The following is a 15,912-nucleotide window of genomic DNA, read 5'->3' as shown; positions in this document are numbered from 1 at the left end:
ATTGCTCCGTATTGAACTCTTCTCATACATAAGGGGGTCGAGAGCAAGGACCCTTCTGCTTACATCAGGATAGCGCCATAGCAAGTACATGTCTTCCGTGTCATCAAGACATCGACCATGAATACGCGGTAACCCTTCGAGAAAATCCCCACAGTCATGATACACTCCTCAATCATAATTCAGTCCAAATTCATGATCCACACCGAAGTCATATCCTGTGAGATCCACCACTGTCAGATCCTCGTCGTCTTCATCGCGCTTGGGCCGTTTGCGCCTAGACTTGACCGAGGCCTCGTCCAAATCGAAGGCTTCGCTGAGCTCCCGTTTGAAAGCTGGCTTCGTGTCCTATCCGTGGAATCATCCAGATGTAAGCGAGTATTCCAAGCCCGATCGTTCTCCATATTGGGCAGCTTACCTCTTCCGAATCCTCAACTGGGACGGGCGAAGGTGATGGGCTTCGCGCGATGATGCGCTCCTTCTTGAGCTCCTCTAAGCATTGGTTAGAAATAGCATAAGAGATAAAAGCCGGACTGGACGTCTTGAGAGCCTACCCTTGGACCGATACTTAAACAGATAGACCGCAATTGGACCGTTGTCCTCTGGGAATCTATGGGTCCAGGTATGTCGGTCAGAACTACTGTGGGAGGGCTTGTTCTCGATGGGCTCTCCTTCGTCGAGACTGTGTTGGGTTGATTAGGTCTAATCATATATGAAGACGATATGGAACTCACCCAGCGCCGTGGGAGATCTCCTTGCCCTTCAGGGCCTTCTCGGCGATTGGAGAGGATATCGCGACCAGACAAGCTGTTGGATGAACCAGGCTTCTGGGATGTCCGTGTTTTTTCCTCATAGGTATGGGTGACTGTAACACGCGACACCTCTACTTTGAGTACATCAAGATGCGCTGCTATCTTCTTGTCCTCCTCGACTCTCTCCTTGTTGGCATCGTCAACTAGCGACTTGGTTAGCGGAGACGGAGAGCAGAGAACAGTATCAGAAGATTGCAATACCATTCTCGACGGCGGTGAAGACAAATTTGTGGCGGTACCATTTGTTGGTCGCCTCGTTGTACTCAACTTGGTTTCGGACTTTCCCACTGACGGGTCCAGGCCGTGTCCTTGATTCCTCGATGCGGCCATGGTAGCACATGTCCGCGCCAATGTAGAACTTCAGCTTCAACTGGTGGTTTCTGTAGCCCCAGTCGTAAGTCTTGTCGACTTTGTAGCTGAAAGCGAACTCTTGATTGTCGAGGCACTCAATGTAGACAGACGAGAGGAAGCAGTTGTTGGGCATCTCGTCGGGGCCGGGGTCGGGATACTCTTCTGCTGGGGCACCCGCAACAAGAATGCCGATTTCAATGCCTGGAACATCCTCGATAATGGCCATGATGGAATCAAGATGCACGAGTGACTCAGGGGTCTGATGTGGATGTCCTAAAATGAGAGTGCAGGACGGAGAAGTGGACGCAGGGCAGGAAAGTAGAGCAGATTGGACCACCTGTAAAATGTGTTGGTGGAAGAAAGCAAAAATTGGTCACTTGGCGGGGCGAAAGACAAGTTTGTCGAAGGGTCCGATGTTGCCTAAACGCGCCTGCCTTTGCTGAAAGATGGAAGGTGCTACTCGGTTATCGGGCAATCAGTCCTGCCTTGAATGCTCCTTCCTCCAGGGCGTTGGTCTACATTGGGCCATGCCAACCCAAGGAGTCACTATCTACACTTGACATGGATGGAAACAATTTGGGATGCAACATTGAACTGACTTTATCCTCGGCGGCTGTAATGTTCCAGTTTCTTGGTTTCCAGATCCAAGTAAGATGGCTTATACGCACATCAAGTTAGCTTTCACCCACGTCACAGCCTAGTAAACTAACGTATCTCGGAAGATATCAGTTTCTTTTATAGAAATATCAAGGAATGAATTGTGGATGTCGTTGAGCCACGAGACCAAGCATTCACCCATGCATACTGTAGTACTCCAAACGAGTGTATTACCAGTTGATCGAAACCCCTTACTCACCGCCCTTACCCACCGCCCTTTCTCTACCCCTTTTCAGTTGCCGAAGGAATGTGCCAATGAAAATTCCGATGATGATAGGAGATAATACAGGATACATACAAAAAAATTGAAAACAAGGTAGCCCCTGTGACTAGCAAATTCTCTATCTTCATTGGACGAATCCGTCGATTTCGTCGATGAACGTCCCAGCGTTCTTGCCGCAAGGGGCAAATAATCTCGGTCGAACGTCTGTCCCTGCTAATCCTCCAATCATCTCAAACTAGTTCTCCTGATATGGCGGGGAAGGCAACTGCAGGTTTGTCTCGCCCACGAGGTCTTCCCAAGGCAGTACGTCACCGTCGGCCATTTTCATGTAGTCCGGGGCGGCAGTAGCTGTCTTAGCCATAGCTTTACTTGGTTTTCGTGCCGGTTGACTGGGTACCCGAGACTCCCATTCGAGGCGGCTGAATATCTTCTCCATCAAGGAGTGGATGCTGACATCCACGGTAGCCATGCCAGGCTTGATATCGGCGAGGAATTCGCGGTGTCTCGTATTCCACACGTCGCGCAGGAGCACCACGGCTTCTTCCTGGGGATTGCATCGGTACACGCTACCGGGGCGGGTAGTCCCCGGGAAGAGGAATGTCCCACATCAGGAACCACTGCTCTTCATGTGACTTTTTGCGCCCCTTGTTCTGCATCAGGAGGTCTTTCTGCTCCTCCGAGATCCCCTCGAATCGGGGGTTGGCCTGGACTTGGCACTGTTCGTCGCGGCTATGTTCGTCTCGGTCTTTGGCGCTGGAAAAGAGCTTGTAGCAACGAGCACAGTAGAAGTCCGGGGTTCGATGGCTTCGATTGAGGTGTTGCTTGACATCTCGGACCCGCTTGAACACGTATCGGGCACAGTCGCGGTGCTTATGAGGGTGCTTCTTGAGGAACGGGCATGCATAGGTCGGAGCTTCGGGCTTCGTTTCGTTGTCGCCGGAGGAGTGTTTCGCTCTCTTGACACTAGTAGGGCACTCGGCGTCGGAGTCGGAGTCGTATACAGTTGAGTCTCCTGGCGATCGCTTGTTTTTCATCTTGAGATCAGTAAACGATCCCATGACAGAGCAATCTCCGGTCAATGAGTCGGTCGAAGGAGAAGCGTAGTACGACTCGGGTGTCCAGGAGGGCTCTGACAGCGGTGGGATCCCGGTCATTGGCGCCTCGAACTCGAACGGCCAATCGTTGGTGATCGCCCAAGCCGGAACTTGATCTTTTCTCCCACTGAAAGTATCCGTCTGCTGCCAATCCCACAAGTCCAAAGTATTTCGCTCATACATCTTGCTGTTCGCCCTCTCTTGTTCGTACGCCTCGGAAAGCTCTGGCCCCAGTGCTTTCATGGCAATGTATACCGGAGCATCCGACGATCGCGAAAATGCTGGACAACGGGAAGCAGAGTCAACCCCAACCCTATGGACAGTGTATCCTGCGTCCAGAGAGCCTGCGACCGGAACGGCTGCTGCTGCCGGAAACGAATAGTCCAGAATATGGCCTTGGCCAGTATCAGTTGTAAGTGAAATCCCCTTGTTTGTAAGAGTTAGTCAACACATACCTTCTCGTTCTGCCGACGGCGTAGCTATAAGCCGCCGAGGCTGCTCATCGTATAGCACCTGGCTACGCGGACACTGGCATCGGGTGCCTGTTGACTCCCTGTCAAGCACTTCTGTTAGCTGATTGATCTCGCCACTGGGCTGATTCGGCCGCATTGCTATTACAGAGGATGGTGACATGAGTGCGGACACATTCTATGTCCACCCTGTCTGCGGAGAGTTTGGAGGTACAACGTACAATTTGATGGAGGTTTCAGAGGAAGGCTGCTGGGCAGAAAGAGGCCGCTCAGATATATTATTGTCGCCTGGCCGATGCCCTCGCTGTGAATCATCGTCCTTCCTTGTACCGTCGGGCGCGTATCCGTACCTCAGCAGACCAGAGGAACCAGTCATGGTTTTCTATCTCACGCTCTAATCTCATTGATCGCCTTTGACTCTTCAGTGATGTGATTCACTTGAGGCTCGAGGACGGAGGCAAAACTCGGTATACCCTGACTCAAGGTTTCGGTCGAGACGGACAACAGAAGTTCTTAGCGCTAAGATCTCGACGCCGAACCACGTTGTTGGGATATTGGGGGCCGGATTCATGTCCTGAATTTCAGCCCCCACGACATGGAATTCTCTGGGCTTAGGCTACACATCCAAGGCAGACTCTACGCAGTTGTGTAGATTGCAAGGCATTCAGTCATGCACCTGTGCCCCTATCAGGATGCGCCACGCTAGGATCCTGGTTAATTGACACACTATTGGCCAGGGATTGGTCAAACGTGCATCTGAATGCCCACCCCCGCGGGGCGCAGTTATGTACGTCATGTGGTGGTCCTCGTACGACGGGCCTACGCTGTCCATCGAGGAACCATGGTAATACTCTGCGGCAAGTAAAACAGTCTTTATGGCCGTGAGCTCAGTGAATGCAGTTGTAGTTCAGGATAACTTAACAGGGTAGAGGATATTGGTTTTTGCGCATGTTTCTCGTCGATCTTATTTATGTAATTACAACTCCGTCTCTATGTTTTACGTGCCTCTTGATTGCTATGTACAGATTCTAGCACTTTGGTCCTCACCCTTGCTTGCTCACAAACCCCAAATTGTGGATCGAATGCTCGTAATGTTGATTGCCGTTCACTTCTTGCTTTTCTTGGCATTCTTGTGTGCGTCTTGTTGCTGGGCAAAAAGATGTGTCTGGTTGATGGGCGGGGAGGGGTCTTGCTGCCACGCTTCCAAGCGCTCCTTTCGCAGTGAGCTGTTGTAATGGTTCGTACTCGATCAGCACTAGCACGATGTGAACTTCTGCATGAAACTTACCTCTTCTGGTCCTTGCGGGAAGAACTCTTGTGTGTATCTTGGCTCTTTGGCATTTTGGCACAACCTTTCGTAATGGGCTTTGGGGATGTTTCTCAAAGACGAGATGATAGATAGATGGATGGATAACATTGCTCAAGGACAACCTAGGGTTTGCTCTATGAGATTCTTATATAGGCACTTGATTCTCAAACTAGACTACTACGATCCAGAAAGGGGCTTTGAGAGCTCGCCGTTGCAAATATCTTCAAACACGTCTGTGATGGTGGTTGTGACTTTGCGCGATGGCGAGACCTTCGCATTTGGGTGCTCGTTACTACCACTGATTTTGCTAGACCTTGGCATCCCGCGGAAAGGACATTTAGGACACCCGCATCCTTTACAGACTAAGATTTTCTTCAGTTCTTCCCTTGCCAGGGCAAATCTTCCATTACTGGAAGGATGCCGTATGTGTCCGGGGGACAAGGTACGCAAATGCGTGGATCTCCCCTTGGAAGTTCGCAGCTGTGTAGAACGACGCGCATCTGCTGACGGCGCCAGCAGTGCTCTATTGGTTCACGTCTCGTGTTTCGCGGAGTTGGAGGCTTGGCCCTTCAAGGCACTCTGCCCTCGAGCAGGGTCGCAACAAGGTGCATACATTCCGAGGGCACGCCACAATGGTATTCTGGGCTCAGTCGGGCGCGGACGACGCGCTACGATGCGAGACTAACGATCTCAACACTCGCTGTCTTAGAATTGCCAGCAAGAATGGCTGACAGCCAGCACTACAATTAAGGAAATACGCCTTGTGCAGTCGAGGCATCTGGGCATTATGTGACACGTATTGGGCTCCTCCAGTTTATCATCGCGAATTCGCCACTCTAGTTGCCTTATTTCCAAGCCAAATATATACTCTTCCAACACCACAAGCCACCCACGCATTATTGTGAAAACACAGAAACTTGGAAGCTCTTCTGAGTGGTGCTGTGTTGTGACTGATTGCCCTGTCGCAAACTATCGGCCTCTCCCGCAACAATAAATAAAACAAACCCCGCCCTAACCTTAAGGTTCGCCTAAGATGTCGCAACTTCAGCGGGCAAACACCCCGCAGTCCAGCGGGGATAGCCTGGGAAAGGACCCAGTTGAAGACCCAATTGAAGCGGCAACCGACGATCAGACAGCCCAACCCGAACTTCACCACTCATACAACTTCGGGCGCGCTCTCGTTCTAGCATCGCTGTGCTGCGTTTGCTGCCCAAAGGCTATCAAGTCGGACACGCATGTATACCTGAACCAATTACTCCTCGATACCTTCCAATGGATGATCCATGAAGCCCAGGAAGACGAGGGTGGTTCAGGCCCGAGCTCAAGCAATGGATCCGGCACTGCGTCCGGCGGGACATGTCCAACGTCTTTGGGCGGCACTACCGCTGCCAACTCTGCAGCCCGCAACTTTCAGAGGGGCAGTGACAAGGACCTAGATCCGGATCCAGAACGCCGGGGCGACAAATCGCATCGAGGGACTTCAACTGCATCTGCCCGCCCGGCCTGTCGCCAGTTTCTCTGCCCCTTCTTCTTCCAAGGTCGACTGGGAGTGGCCTGTGATGGCAAATTCAACCGCATCGGGGACGTAAGGCAGCATGTTTATAGACGCCATCGGCAGCCAATCCACTGTCCCGTCTGCGGCCGCACTTTTACTTCGGAACCGGATTCTACAGCACACATCAACCAACAATCCTGCATCGAGGTTGTATGCCATATCCCAGGCGTGACGCGCGACCAATGGGCCGACATTTGCGACCGCGCTCACGCTGCGCCACATACTGTCAACGGAGGCGACGTCGAGCGGTGGTTTGCGATTTGGGACATCCTCTTCCCGGGCGAGCCGAGGCCTCCTACACCCTATGTCGACGTCTCCATTTTCATGATGCGCTTCCGTGATGACTTGCGACGGTTCTTGGGCCAAGGGAGAGGCTGGGACGTGATTCTCGAACAACTCCCATTAGAGATGCCAGGAGTTCATCCGGCTTACCGTCAAAGCCTTCATAATGTCTTTGATGCGATGGCAGATAGGCTTATCGCGTTCGTCGCGGAAGAGGAGCGGCCTGAAGACGACAATCGCGCTCCACCACCCTGACAAGCGACGGATGGCTCAGATCACACTGGCATTTGGACTGCGGGGGTTTTATATTTCGGATCTCCTTTTTGCATTACCATGTATCATGTTTTATCCACATGCGAGAAGCTGCATTTACGTATGCAGATGACCACCAGTACTAGATCAATTCAAGGCTTCCAATCGAAAACAGACAGATGACGCTGCTAAGCCATTCCCACACTCGGTGCCGCGAAGGCGCCCTATGGGGAAACACATGAATCCAAATACCAGAGTCATTTGGAGCATGTTGCAGACGCATTTCGCAGTGGCTTTGAGGAACAGGCATTTCAGGTGGTCCAGATGACCTCATTCTTACCTATCAATACTGCAGGTCAAGTTGATAGGACAGTTCCGGGCGGATTGTGAGACGGTGCACGTCAGGTACGTAAGCCACCGTGACAAGCCGGCGCACAGTGGTGCGCTCCCAGTGCGGTCAAATCGCACAACTGCATCACCCCACCCACCATCTTCCATCCCTTCTGCCTCCTGATACATTCAGCCCTAGATGTCGTGATTCGGCTTACTCCTTTCGTCTCGCAATAGCCTCGACGTATGTCAGACCGAATTCTGGTATCGGCTTGCTCATCTTGAGTTGCCTTGCTCGAGACATTATAAGATAAAACCTCTTCCGTTCCCAACAATTCAATTCCCAATAATCAGATTCGCCACATTCCCTCTCAATCGGCCAGCCTCCTACGGCCTTGTACCTTGCCTATCCTTAGTCCCTTGATTTTTTGTTTCACATTCTCTACCATAGAGCCACCAATGTCCTGTGTTTCAATTGGCGATGAGGCTCTTGAATACCTCAACGCTTAAACTACGATGGCTTCCCGAAGACGAACCAACACCGCCGTATGCGGCCCTCTCCCACTGCTGGGGAGCCGACGAAGTGGTTTATGACGACCTCCAAAGCAGCAGTGACTGGAAGCAGAAATATGGCTTTCGGAAGCTCATAGGCGCTTGCCGCGAGGCTTTTGGTAATCACAAGCTGGACTGGCTCTGGGCTGACACCGTCTGCATTGACCGTTCGTCAAGTGCCGAGCTGTCAGAGTCCATCAACTCCATGTACCGCTGGTACCGCAATTGCAGCATCTGCCTTGCCTATTTGGATAACAAATGTACCTCTGGCCCACCCGAGCTCCTGCTGGTGAATTCCCGATGGATGTGGCGATCCTGGACCCTGACTGAACTCATTGCCCCTAGGGACTTGGGATTTTACAACGCAGATTGGTCACTGCTCGGAACCAAGAAGTCCCTAGTCTCAACTCTCTCCCGCATCACCCAGATTGACCAGACTGTTCTCGAGGATGCGGAAAACTTGAGTGATATCTCCATTGGAAAACGAATGTCCTGGGCTGCCCAACGGTCCGCTCTCAAGGTCGAGGATATTGCCTACTCACTTCTCGGCATCTTCGGCGTCAGCATGGAAATTAGATATGGCGAGGGATCTCGAGCATTCATGCGTTTGCAAGAAGAACTACTGGGGACGCTCAACGACGCATCTCTGTTCGCATGGAAAGCGACGGATACCCAGGAGTACCGTGGCCTCCTTGCCAGATCTCCTGTGGAGTTTGGACATTTCAGTTCACTAGAACCTGCTACCACGCCGTGGCGACTACCAACAGCCCTAAGATTGGCATTTACCACTCCGACCTTGACTTGCAGCCTTGCACGGAACGGGATTGAGGAGGATTTGTTGATGCCACTCACTGAGATTCCCAGAAAGGGCATCCTGGGTATCAAATTTCGTATGTGGAAGGGAGAGTTAGTTCGGTGGAATCCACAACGCTTCTTTTACGTTTCTTTCAACGTCTCATCCGGCACCCAAGATGTGCCGGTGGCCCGGAACGTTGGTGCGAGCAGTTCAAACTTAATCAGCCAATCTATGACGAATGAACCACAACAGCAGATCCTTCAGATATCCAACTCACACAACAGGAATCCCAGACTTGATGGGCAAGAGCTCCTCTGTTTCCAGCCCGTCGCGACCGACTACTGCCTCCGGTATCGGGGTGACGAGACAGAGTCTGAACGGACAGGGCCCGTTTTCTCTGCTGCCGCCCAATCATCGACGGGTATGAGTCTAGTTCAGGGGCCCTCTTTGAGGTTTGTTGAGGGAACAGACGAGACATCGGTAGCTACCCCCAAGGGCGACAATGTATCAGATTACTCAGGCTCGGAGGGCGACGGGTCAGATGAATCAGGTGGTTATGAGAGCTACCTATTCCTTTCCCCAGTTCTAGAGGGTCAACCCATGGAATTGGATCCCCCTTTTGCAGGGCTAGCAGACGAATTGGCTAAAACGGCATTGGATGGTTCCTGTAAGCGAACTCAGAGTATAGATGCCTCTTCTGGCCGCAAGCGCATCAAGGCCGATGACTTTCTCGAGTACATGCCGATCGAGTCAAGGGACTTACCCGGGGAGAATGACACAGTGATCGTTGATGCGCCGAGGTCGAGGTCTTTCGCCTGCCCGTTCTATGTCCGAGACAAGGAACATCATCTTCGGTGTCTCACCCGCGCCGACCTTCGGACCATTCGGGATCTCAAGAAACATTTGTGGACAGCCCATCGTCAGCCCTACTACTGTCCTACATGCGGCACAACATTCGGCAGGGCTTCGGCGCGCGACGAACACATCAAGACCCGGACTTGCAGTCTGCAGCAATGGAAAGGGGCACCACAAGGCCTCTCGGAGGGCCAACTTCAACAGCTGGCGGCCAAACGATGCGAGTCCAGTACCTCGGAGGTAGATCAATGGTACGGCATCTGGCACCTAATCTACCCCAGAACGGATAGAACGGATATGCCGTCTCCCCCAAACGCACCCCGCACCCCGTACCTGGCTGGCAATCTCGAGTTTGCTGTTTGCGTCGTTCGCAGCTACTGGGCTAAGGAGGGCAAGCAAGTCATTGCCGACTTCCTCGAGCAACGGAACTTACGAGACTACGATGTGCCCGATGAGGAACGAAACCTCTCGGCGCTGTATCAGCTCACACTCGACAATCTAGTAGACCAGGTAGTGCAAACGCTAAAGGACGAGGACTCCCACGTCGAGCCGAGCAACACTCTCAGCAACGTTCTGTCCTCTCTCCGGATGTTCTGTTCGAAGTTGATGTAGCTTCAGTGATAGTGCGCATTTTTGTCAGCCAGTGGCTTTCTCACAATCTTTTATCTTCTATCTAGTTAGCTAGTGTGTAGCAAGTATTATCAGTAGCCTGCAATTTAATGAGATCTTTTATTCATATTAGAAAAGCAGTAAGCACCAGATCATTGAACACTGTACTTTTGAACTGGGAAGATCGAAGCTCGTTGCAGCAGCATTGTTTCTGCCCAGATCGAAGTCTGGAAGGACTGCTAGAATCTCCTGACGTGCATCCCCGTCCATGGGGCAATCAGAAATCACATGGTACCTGGAGTTCCAACCCAGCTACCACTCTTCGATTCGTTTGCAATTCAAGCATGGTATCTAGAAGGCATGCTGTGACACAAGCTGCTCGTCACTGGTCCGGTGGAGAGGACAACAATGACCTACACCGAGTCTCTGTCGATATGGGTCGATATGGCGCGAGTATCCATGGCACACCGGCATGCTTCACATTTCAGAAAAAATATTGCGTGGTACGTAGATGATGTAAGATGGGCTTGTGAGAGGTAATCTCTGAGCACCACGCAACCCGAGCTCTGATTGGGCACGCATCCCTGAATACTGGAGATCCGTAAAAGACGAGCGCACGGCCCGTAAACCGTTTACGACCCGTGCCAACCCTGCCACTCGCTGTAAGTCGGGTCTTGGCACGATATGATTGGCCCGCCGGCCCCTTAAGCAAGCGAACTCCAGCCCGCCGTTCATATAAGCGGCTCAGGCAATACTGTGACAGGGTGGAGGGAGGCGGTTTTTGATATTTGCCTGTGAGTCCTAGAATCTCTGCTTGTAATATATAAAGTGCGGACTTGAAACTAATTTTGATTCCCTATACCTCCTTGCTTTTTGAACACTCAGACGTACATATCCCCAGGAACACTGTGAATTTTACTTCTCTAGTCGAATAATTATACACAAATGAACTGGTGTCCTTTCTAAATACCTCGCGTAACATACGATCGTGGCATCAGTCATGGCTGACCAGAAGATGGATAGCCCAGAAGATGAGCAGCCTGTCTCTATCGCAGTCGATCAGCCGGAGAAAGCAACGGCGTCACCACCAACACCCGAGCACCGCAAACCAGTCGACCGACAACCCCGCCTCGCCGACTACCTCCGCATCTTCCGCTACGCCACGCGCTGGGACGTCTGCGTCTACGCCGTCGGCGCCCTCTCCTCCTCGCCGCCGGCGTCACCCTGCCCCTGATGAACATCCTCTTCGGCCAGCTCGCCAGCCAGTTCACCCAACACGCATCCTCCATTTCTTCGATGTCACCCACCGATTTTGAGGATCTGTTGTCCCGACAAGCATTATACATCATGGCCCTCTTCCTCGGCCGCTGGGCCCTCAACTCGATCAACAAGTTCTGCTTCCGCATGACGGGCCTGCGCCTCTCCGCCGCCGTGCGCCTGCACTACCTCACCTCGCTCCTAGCCCAGAGCATCCACGCCCTCGACACCCTCCCCGCCAGCGCCCCCGCCGGCGCCGTTACCGCGTCGGCGAACACGCTGCAGATCGGCGTGTCGGAGCGCCTGGGCACGTTCCTGCAGTTCATTGGGACCACCGTCGCCGCCCTCGTCGTCGCCTTCGTCTGGAGCTGGGAGCTGACGCTCGTGACGTCGAGCCTGGTGGTGTACTCGTTCGTCGTCATGGCCGTCGCGCTGCCGGTCTTGCTCAAGAGCCACGCTGCCGTCGCACGCGCCGAGAACCGGGCTACCGCGGTGGCGAGCGAGGCGCTGGGGGCGGTTAGGCTGGTCATGGCGGCGGGGGCGCAGGAGCGGGTTCTTCGGAAATACGAGAGGTGGGTGCAGGAGGCGAAGCGGCAGACGCGGAAGACGGCCCCGATATTCGGTGTCTACTTTGGGTTGATCGTATGTCCTCTCCTCTGACTACCTTCCCCTTTTCTCTCTCGCAGGCAGTTGACCTCATTGCTCCCCTGTCCATGTGACTAACCTCTCATACGCTCCACACAGTACCTCGGGCTCTTCGGATCCTATGGTCTCGCCTTCTGGTACGGCACCAAGCGGTTCATCTCGCAAGGGTCCGACGGGGTCGGCGTTGTCATCGTCGTACTCATGTCGGTCATGATGGTGCTGACCTCCATCGAACGCATCTCCACGCCCTTGACGGCCGTCAGCAAAGCCATGGTCGCCGCCTGCGAGTTCTTCACCGTCATCGACGCGCCGGCGCCCAGGCGTGGCGGGTTGCGGATCGACCTGGATGGTGACGGCGATGACGATGATAATGATCATGCAGATGGCGGCACGTCCAAGGATCTCGTGTTCGACAAAGTCACGTTTGCGTATCCAAGCCGGCCCGGGTCGAAAGTCTTGGATGGCCTGGATCTGCGCATCCGGTCGGGCCTCAACACCGCCATCGTCGGACCGTCAGGCTCAGGGAAGAGCACCATCGTGGCTTTGCTAGAGCGATGGTACTCGCTCAGTGACCAGCCATCAGTGCCAAGGGTAGTCCAGCCAGAACCCAAGGTTGGATCCACTGATGATGGTGACCAAGACCCCACTACTACAAATACCACCACGGAAGACCGGATTGACCTTTCTGGTTCAGTCACAGTTGCTGGCCACAACATCGAGGGGTTTGATGTGCAATGGTGGCGAAACCAGATCGGTCTTGTCCAGCAAGAACCTTTCCTCTTCAATGAGAACATTTTCAACAATGTCGCGAGAGGTCTCATCGGTACCCAATGGGCAGAAGTAACGGAGCCACAAAAGCGAGACTTGGTCGTCAACGCTTGTAAAGAGGCATATGCCCATGAGTACATATGTCGTCTTCCAAAGGTAAGCCACTTGCGAATACAGAGTGTTCTGACGAGACTGTTACTAATTGTGGACTCCGTTACAGGGCTATGACAGCCGCATTGGCGATGGTGGCATCAAGCTCTCAGGCGGCCAAAGACAACGCATCGCCATTGCCAGAAGCATCGTTAAGAAGCCTCGGATCATCATCTTGGACGAGGCCACGAGCGCCATGGACGTCCACGGCGAGCAGATTGTCCAGGCCGCCCTGGATGAGAATCAGCCAGAACTGCACCACCATCACCATTGCGCATCGCCTCTCGACCATCAAGGAGGCCGATCGCATTATTGTCCTCAGAGACGGACGTTCGGTGGAGGAGGGGACACACGAGGAGCTCATGCGCTCTTCGTCTGGGCACTACAGTCGTCTAGTCCATGCCCAAGCTTTGAATCATCTCTCGGACGCCGATGGCAATGTGCACAAGAGACTAGATTCAGCGCCATCTCCGCAAAAAGTGCTACAAGAAGGCGAAATGCGCGAACGCGAAGAAGATATCCTCGGTCTCACTCCAGACAGAGATCCTGACACGAAGAAGGATGGAACACCCCCAACCCACGCCTCTTTCCGGAGCTTTGCGACACTCATACGCCAACAGCAGATCCACTGGCTTTTTTATTCAGGGATTATCCTGTCCGCCATGGGCGCCGCCGCCGGCACCCCGATCCAGGCCTGGCTCTTCGCCAAAGTCGTCGACGTCTTCACCCTCCCGGACCCCACCCAGCTCCGTAGCGCAGCCGACTTCTGGGCCCTCATGTGGCTAGCCCTGGCCGGCGGCGTGGGTCTCAGCTACTTCGCCGCCGCCTGGATCGGCGTCGGCGCCCAGTCCCGCGTCGGCGCCACGGTCAAGACGTCATACCTGCGCGGGATGCTGTACCAGCAGCTGCGCTTCTTCGACGACGACGCCCACGCGCACGGCGCGCTGACGGGCCGCATCGCGAGCGACGCGAAGCAGATGGAGGAGCTGCTGGGCCTGAACCTCGTCCTCTTCCTGTCGGGCGTCTTCACCGTCGCGGGCTGCCTCGCCATCTCCTTGGTCCTCGGCTGGGAGCTCGCGCTGGTCGGCACGTTCGTGACCATGCCCGTCATGCTGGCGTCGGGACTCTGGAAGCTGCGGCAGGAGGTCAAATTCGACCAGCTGAACGCGGCCGTTTTCATGGAGAGCGCGCAGTTCGCCACCGAGGCTGTCGGGGCCATCCGGACCGTCGCGGCGTTTAACATGGAGGCTTCCGTCATTGAGCGGTACCGGGTGCTCCTGGATGACCATGTCCGGGCCGCGCTTCGCAAGGCCCTGGCCAATTCTCTGGTGTTCGGGTTCACGGACAGCGCGAGCTTGGGCTGTCAGGCGTTGATCTTCTGGTATGGCGGGAGACTCCTCGTTCGAGGCGAGTACACCTTGGAGGCCTTCTTCGTGTGTTTCATGGCCATCATCCAGGGAGCAGAGAATGCGGGCATCGCTCTTGGGATCGCGCCCAGTGCTGCCCAAGCATTCACTGCGGCGAATCGCATACTTGACGTTCAGACGTCGGCAGAGGCTGACCGAAGTGGAGCTAGCGAACACAAAGGGGAATCTATTCCCGAAATAGAAGGCGGCGTTCAGATCGAGTTGCGAGACGTTCATTTCCGATATGCCACTCGCGACGTTCCCATCTTTCAAGGCACTTCTCTCACCATCGAAAAGGGGCAGTACGCAGCCATCGTCGGGCCATCTGGATGTGGCAAGACGACCATCATCTCTCTTCTAGAGAGATTCTACGACCTGGAACCAGAATCGGGCGAGATACTCTGCAACGGAGCCAACATCAATGGTATCAACAGATATTCCTACCGCCAGAGTATGTCGCTCGTTGCCCAGGAGCCGACCATGTTTCAAGGTACCATCCGCGACAACATCTTGCTCGGAGCCTCCGATCCAGAGCATACCACCCACGAAAGACTCGAAGAGGTTTGCCGCGATGCCTCCATACATGACTTCATCGTGTCCTTGCCGGATGGCTACGACACGGACGTCGGCCAGAAGGGCGTGTCGCTATCAGGGGGGCAGAAGCAGCGCATCGCACTCGCCCGTGCCCTGATCAGGGATCCCAAGGTTCTGCTCCTGGACGAAGCCACGTCGGCACTCGACTCGGAATCCGAGAGGGCGGTGCAGGGCGCTTTGGAGAGGGCGCGCCGGGGACGGACAATGGTGGTTGTCGCCCACCGACTCTCAACGATCCAGAACGCCGATGTAATCTTTGTGCTGGACAAGGGTGCCGTCGTTGAAAAAGGCACACACGACGAGCTGCTGAGGCGGCAGGGTAGTTATTGGAGCATGGTGAGTGTCGCAAATGACCAAGTCAAGTTGGATATATGTGCTAATAGAATTTTCAGTGTCAGAGTCAAGCGATGGATCAATGATTGTCAGATATGCAGATACGCATGTGGGATCCTTCGGTGTGAGGCTTCAGCGCCATTGCGCAGGAGTTGCCGGGGGCATAATCAGATCGCCACAAAATGCAGTTAGATTGGAAATTTGGCACATGTTTAGCGGCAGGAGAGAACTTTTGTCGTCAAGTCCCACAGAGCAATGGATCGTCGGTGGCAGCTTTATTCACCATGTAACACAAATATGCCACTCTACCCTGATGACGTACTCTGTAATAGTAGAATGTCCGAACTCCTTGCATGTATTGTGTCTCGAAACATCATCACCGCAGCCCTTGTGACAAATGCAACAAGTACTCGCGGCACTGCCTTGTTGACTTGACAGCCTAGAGGCGGACCCGGTGCCATAGGTATCCAGGAACTTGCAACACGGCCAGACTAGCGATGTGATCTGAAGAGACAATGTTACATAACTGGGTGATGACGAAATCCATGTCGACCAGCTGAATGCCCCCATAATGTCCCGATCTCAGCCTCACGACGGAAGCAAGTTTCCAATGAG

The 15,912-nt window shown here is 53.8% G+C and overlaps 5 protein-coding genes across 5 annotated transcripts; 3 read left to right on the top strand and 2 right to left on the bottom strand.

Annotated features, from left to right (window-relative positions):
* Positions 1-168: 168 nt before the first annotated feature.
* Positions 169-1,386, bottom strand: PG994_004085 (uncharacterized protein; the record flags this gene model as incomplete). The annotated part of the gene is made up of 6 exons (XM_066855494.1): positions 169-345; positions 416-489; positions 552-679; positions 732-804; positions 872-952; positions 1,011-1,386. The coding sequence occupies 6 exons, from the start codon at positions 1,384-1,386 to the stop codon at positions 169-171; spliced, it is 909 nt and encodes a 302-aa protein (XP_066717661.1).
* An 889-nt stretch (positions 1,387-2,275) lies between these two features.
* Positions 2,276-3,980, bottom strand: PG994_004084 (uncharacterized protein; the record flags this gene model as incomplete). The annotated part of the gene is made up of 4 exons (XM_066855493.1): positions 2,276-2,606; positions 2,647-3,529; positions 3,590-3,687; positions 3,826-3,980. The coding sequence occupies 4 exons, from the start codon at positions 3,978-3,980 to the stop codon at positions 2,276-2,278; spliced, it is 1,467 nt and encodes a 488-aa protein (XP_066717660.1).
* A 1,966-nt stretch (positions 3,981-5,946) lies between these two features.
* On the top strand, positions 5,947-7,005 carry PG994_004083 (uncharacterized protein; the record flags this gene model as incomplete). The annotated part of the gene is made up of 1 exon (XM_066855492.1): positions 5,947-7,005. The coding sequence occupies one exon, from the start codon at positions 5,947-5,949 to the stop codon at positions 7,003-7,005; it is 1,059 nt and encodes a 352-aa protein (XP_066717659.1).
* Positions 7,006-7,813: 808 nt separating this feature from the next.
* On the top strand, positions 7,814-10,147 carry PG994_004082 (Vegetative incompatibility protein HET-E-1; the record flags this gene model as incomplete). Its single annotated transcript, XM_066855491.1, has 2 exons — positions 7,814-8,567; positions 9,369-10,147. The coding sequence occupies 2 exons, from the start codon at positions 7,814-7,816 to the stop codon at positions 10,145-10,147; spliced, it is 1,533 nt and encodes a 510-aa protein (XP_066717658.1).
* A 997-nt stretch (positions 10,148-11,144) lies between these two features.
* On the top strand, positions 11,145-15,383 carry PG994_004081 (multidrug resistance; the record flags this gene model as incomplete). Its single annotated transcript, XM_066855490.1, has 6 exons — positions 11,145-11,333; positions 11,399-12,043; positions 12,146-12,970; positions 13,035-13,184; positions 13,216-15,300; positions 15,363-15,383. 6 exons carry the CDS (start codon positions 11,145-11,147, stop codon positions 15,381-15,383), a joined length of 3,915 nt encoding a protein of 1,304 aa, XP_066717657.1.
* Positions 15,384-15,912: the final 529 nt, after the last annotated feature.

This window comes from Apiospora phragmitis, assembly GCF_038363925.1.
Source record: "Apiospora phragmitis strain CBS 135458 chromosome Unknown utg000005l:1.0-4161743.0:1.0-4166827.0, whole genome shotgun sequence".
In the NCBI taxonomy this organism is placed as follows: domain Eukaryota; kingdom Fungi; phylum Ascomycota; class Sordariomycetes; order Amphisphaeriales; family Apiosporaceae; genus Apiospora; species Apiospora phragmitis.
This window is presented reverse-complemented; position numbering and strand designations above follow the sequence as displayed.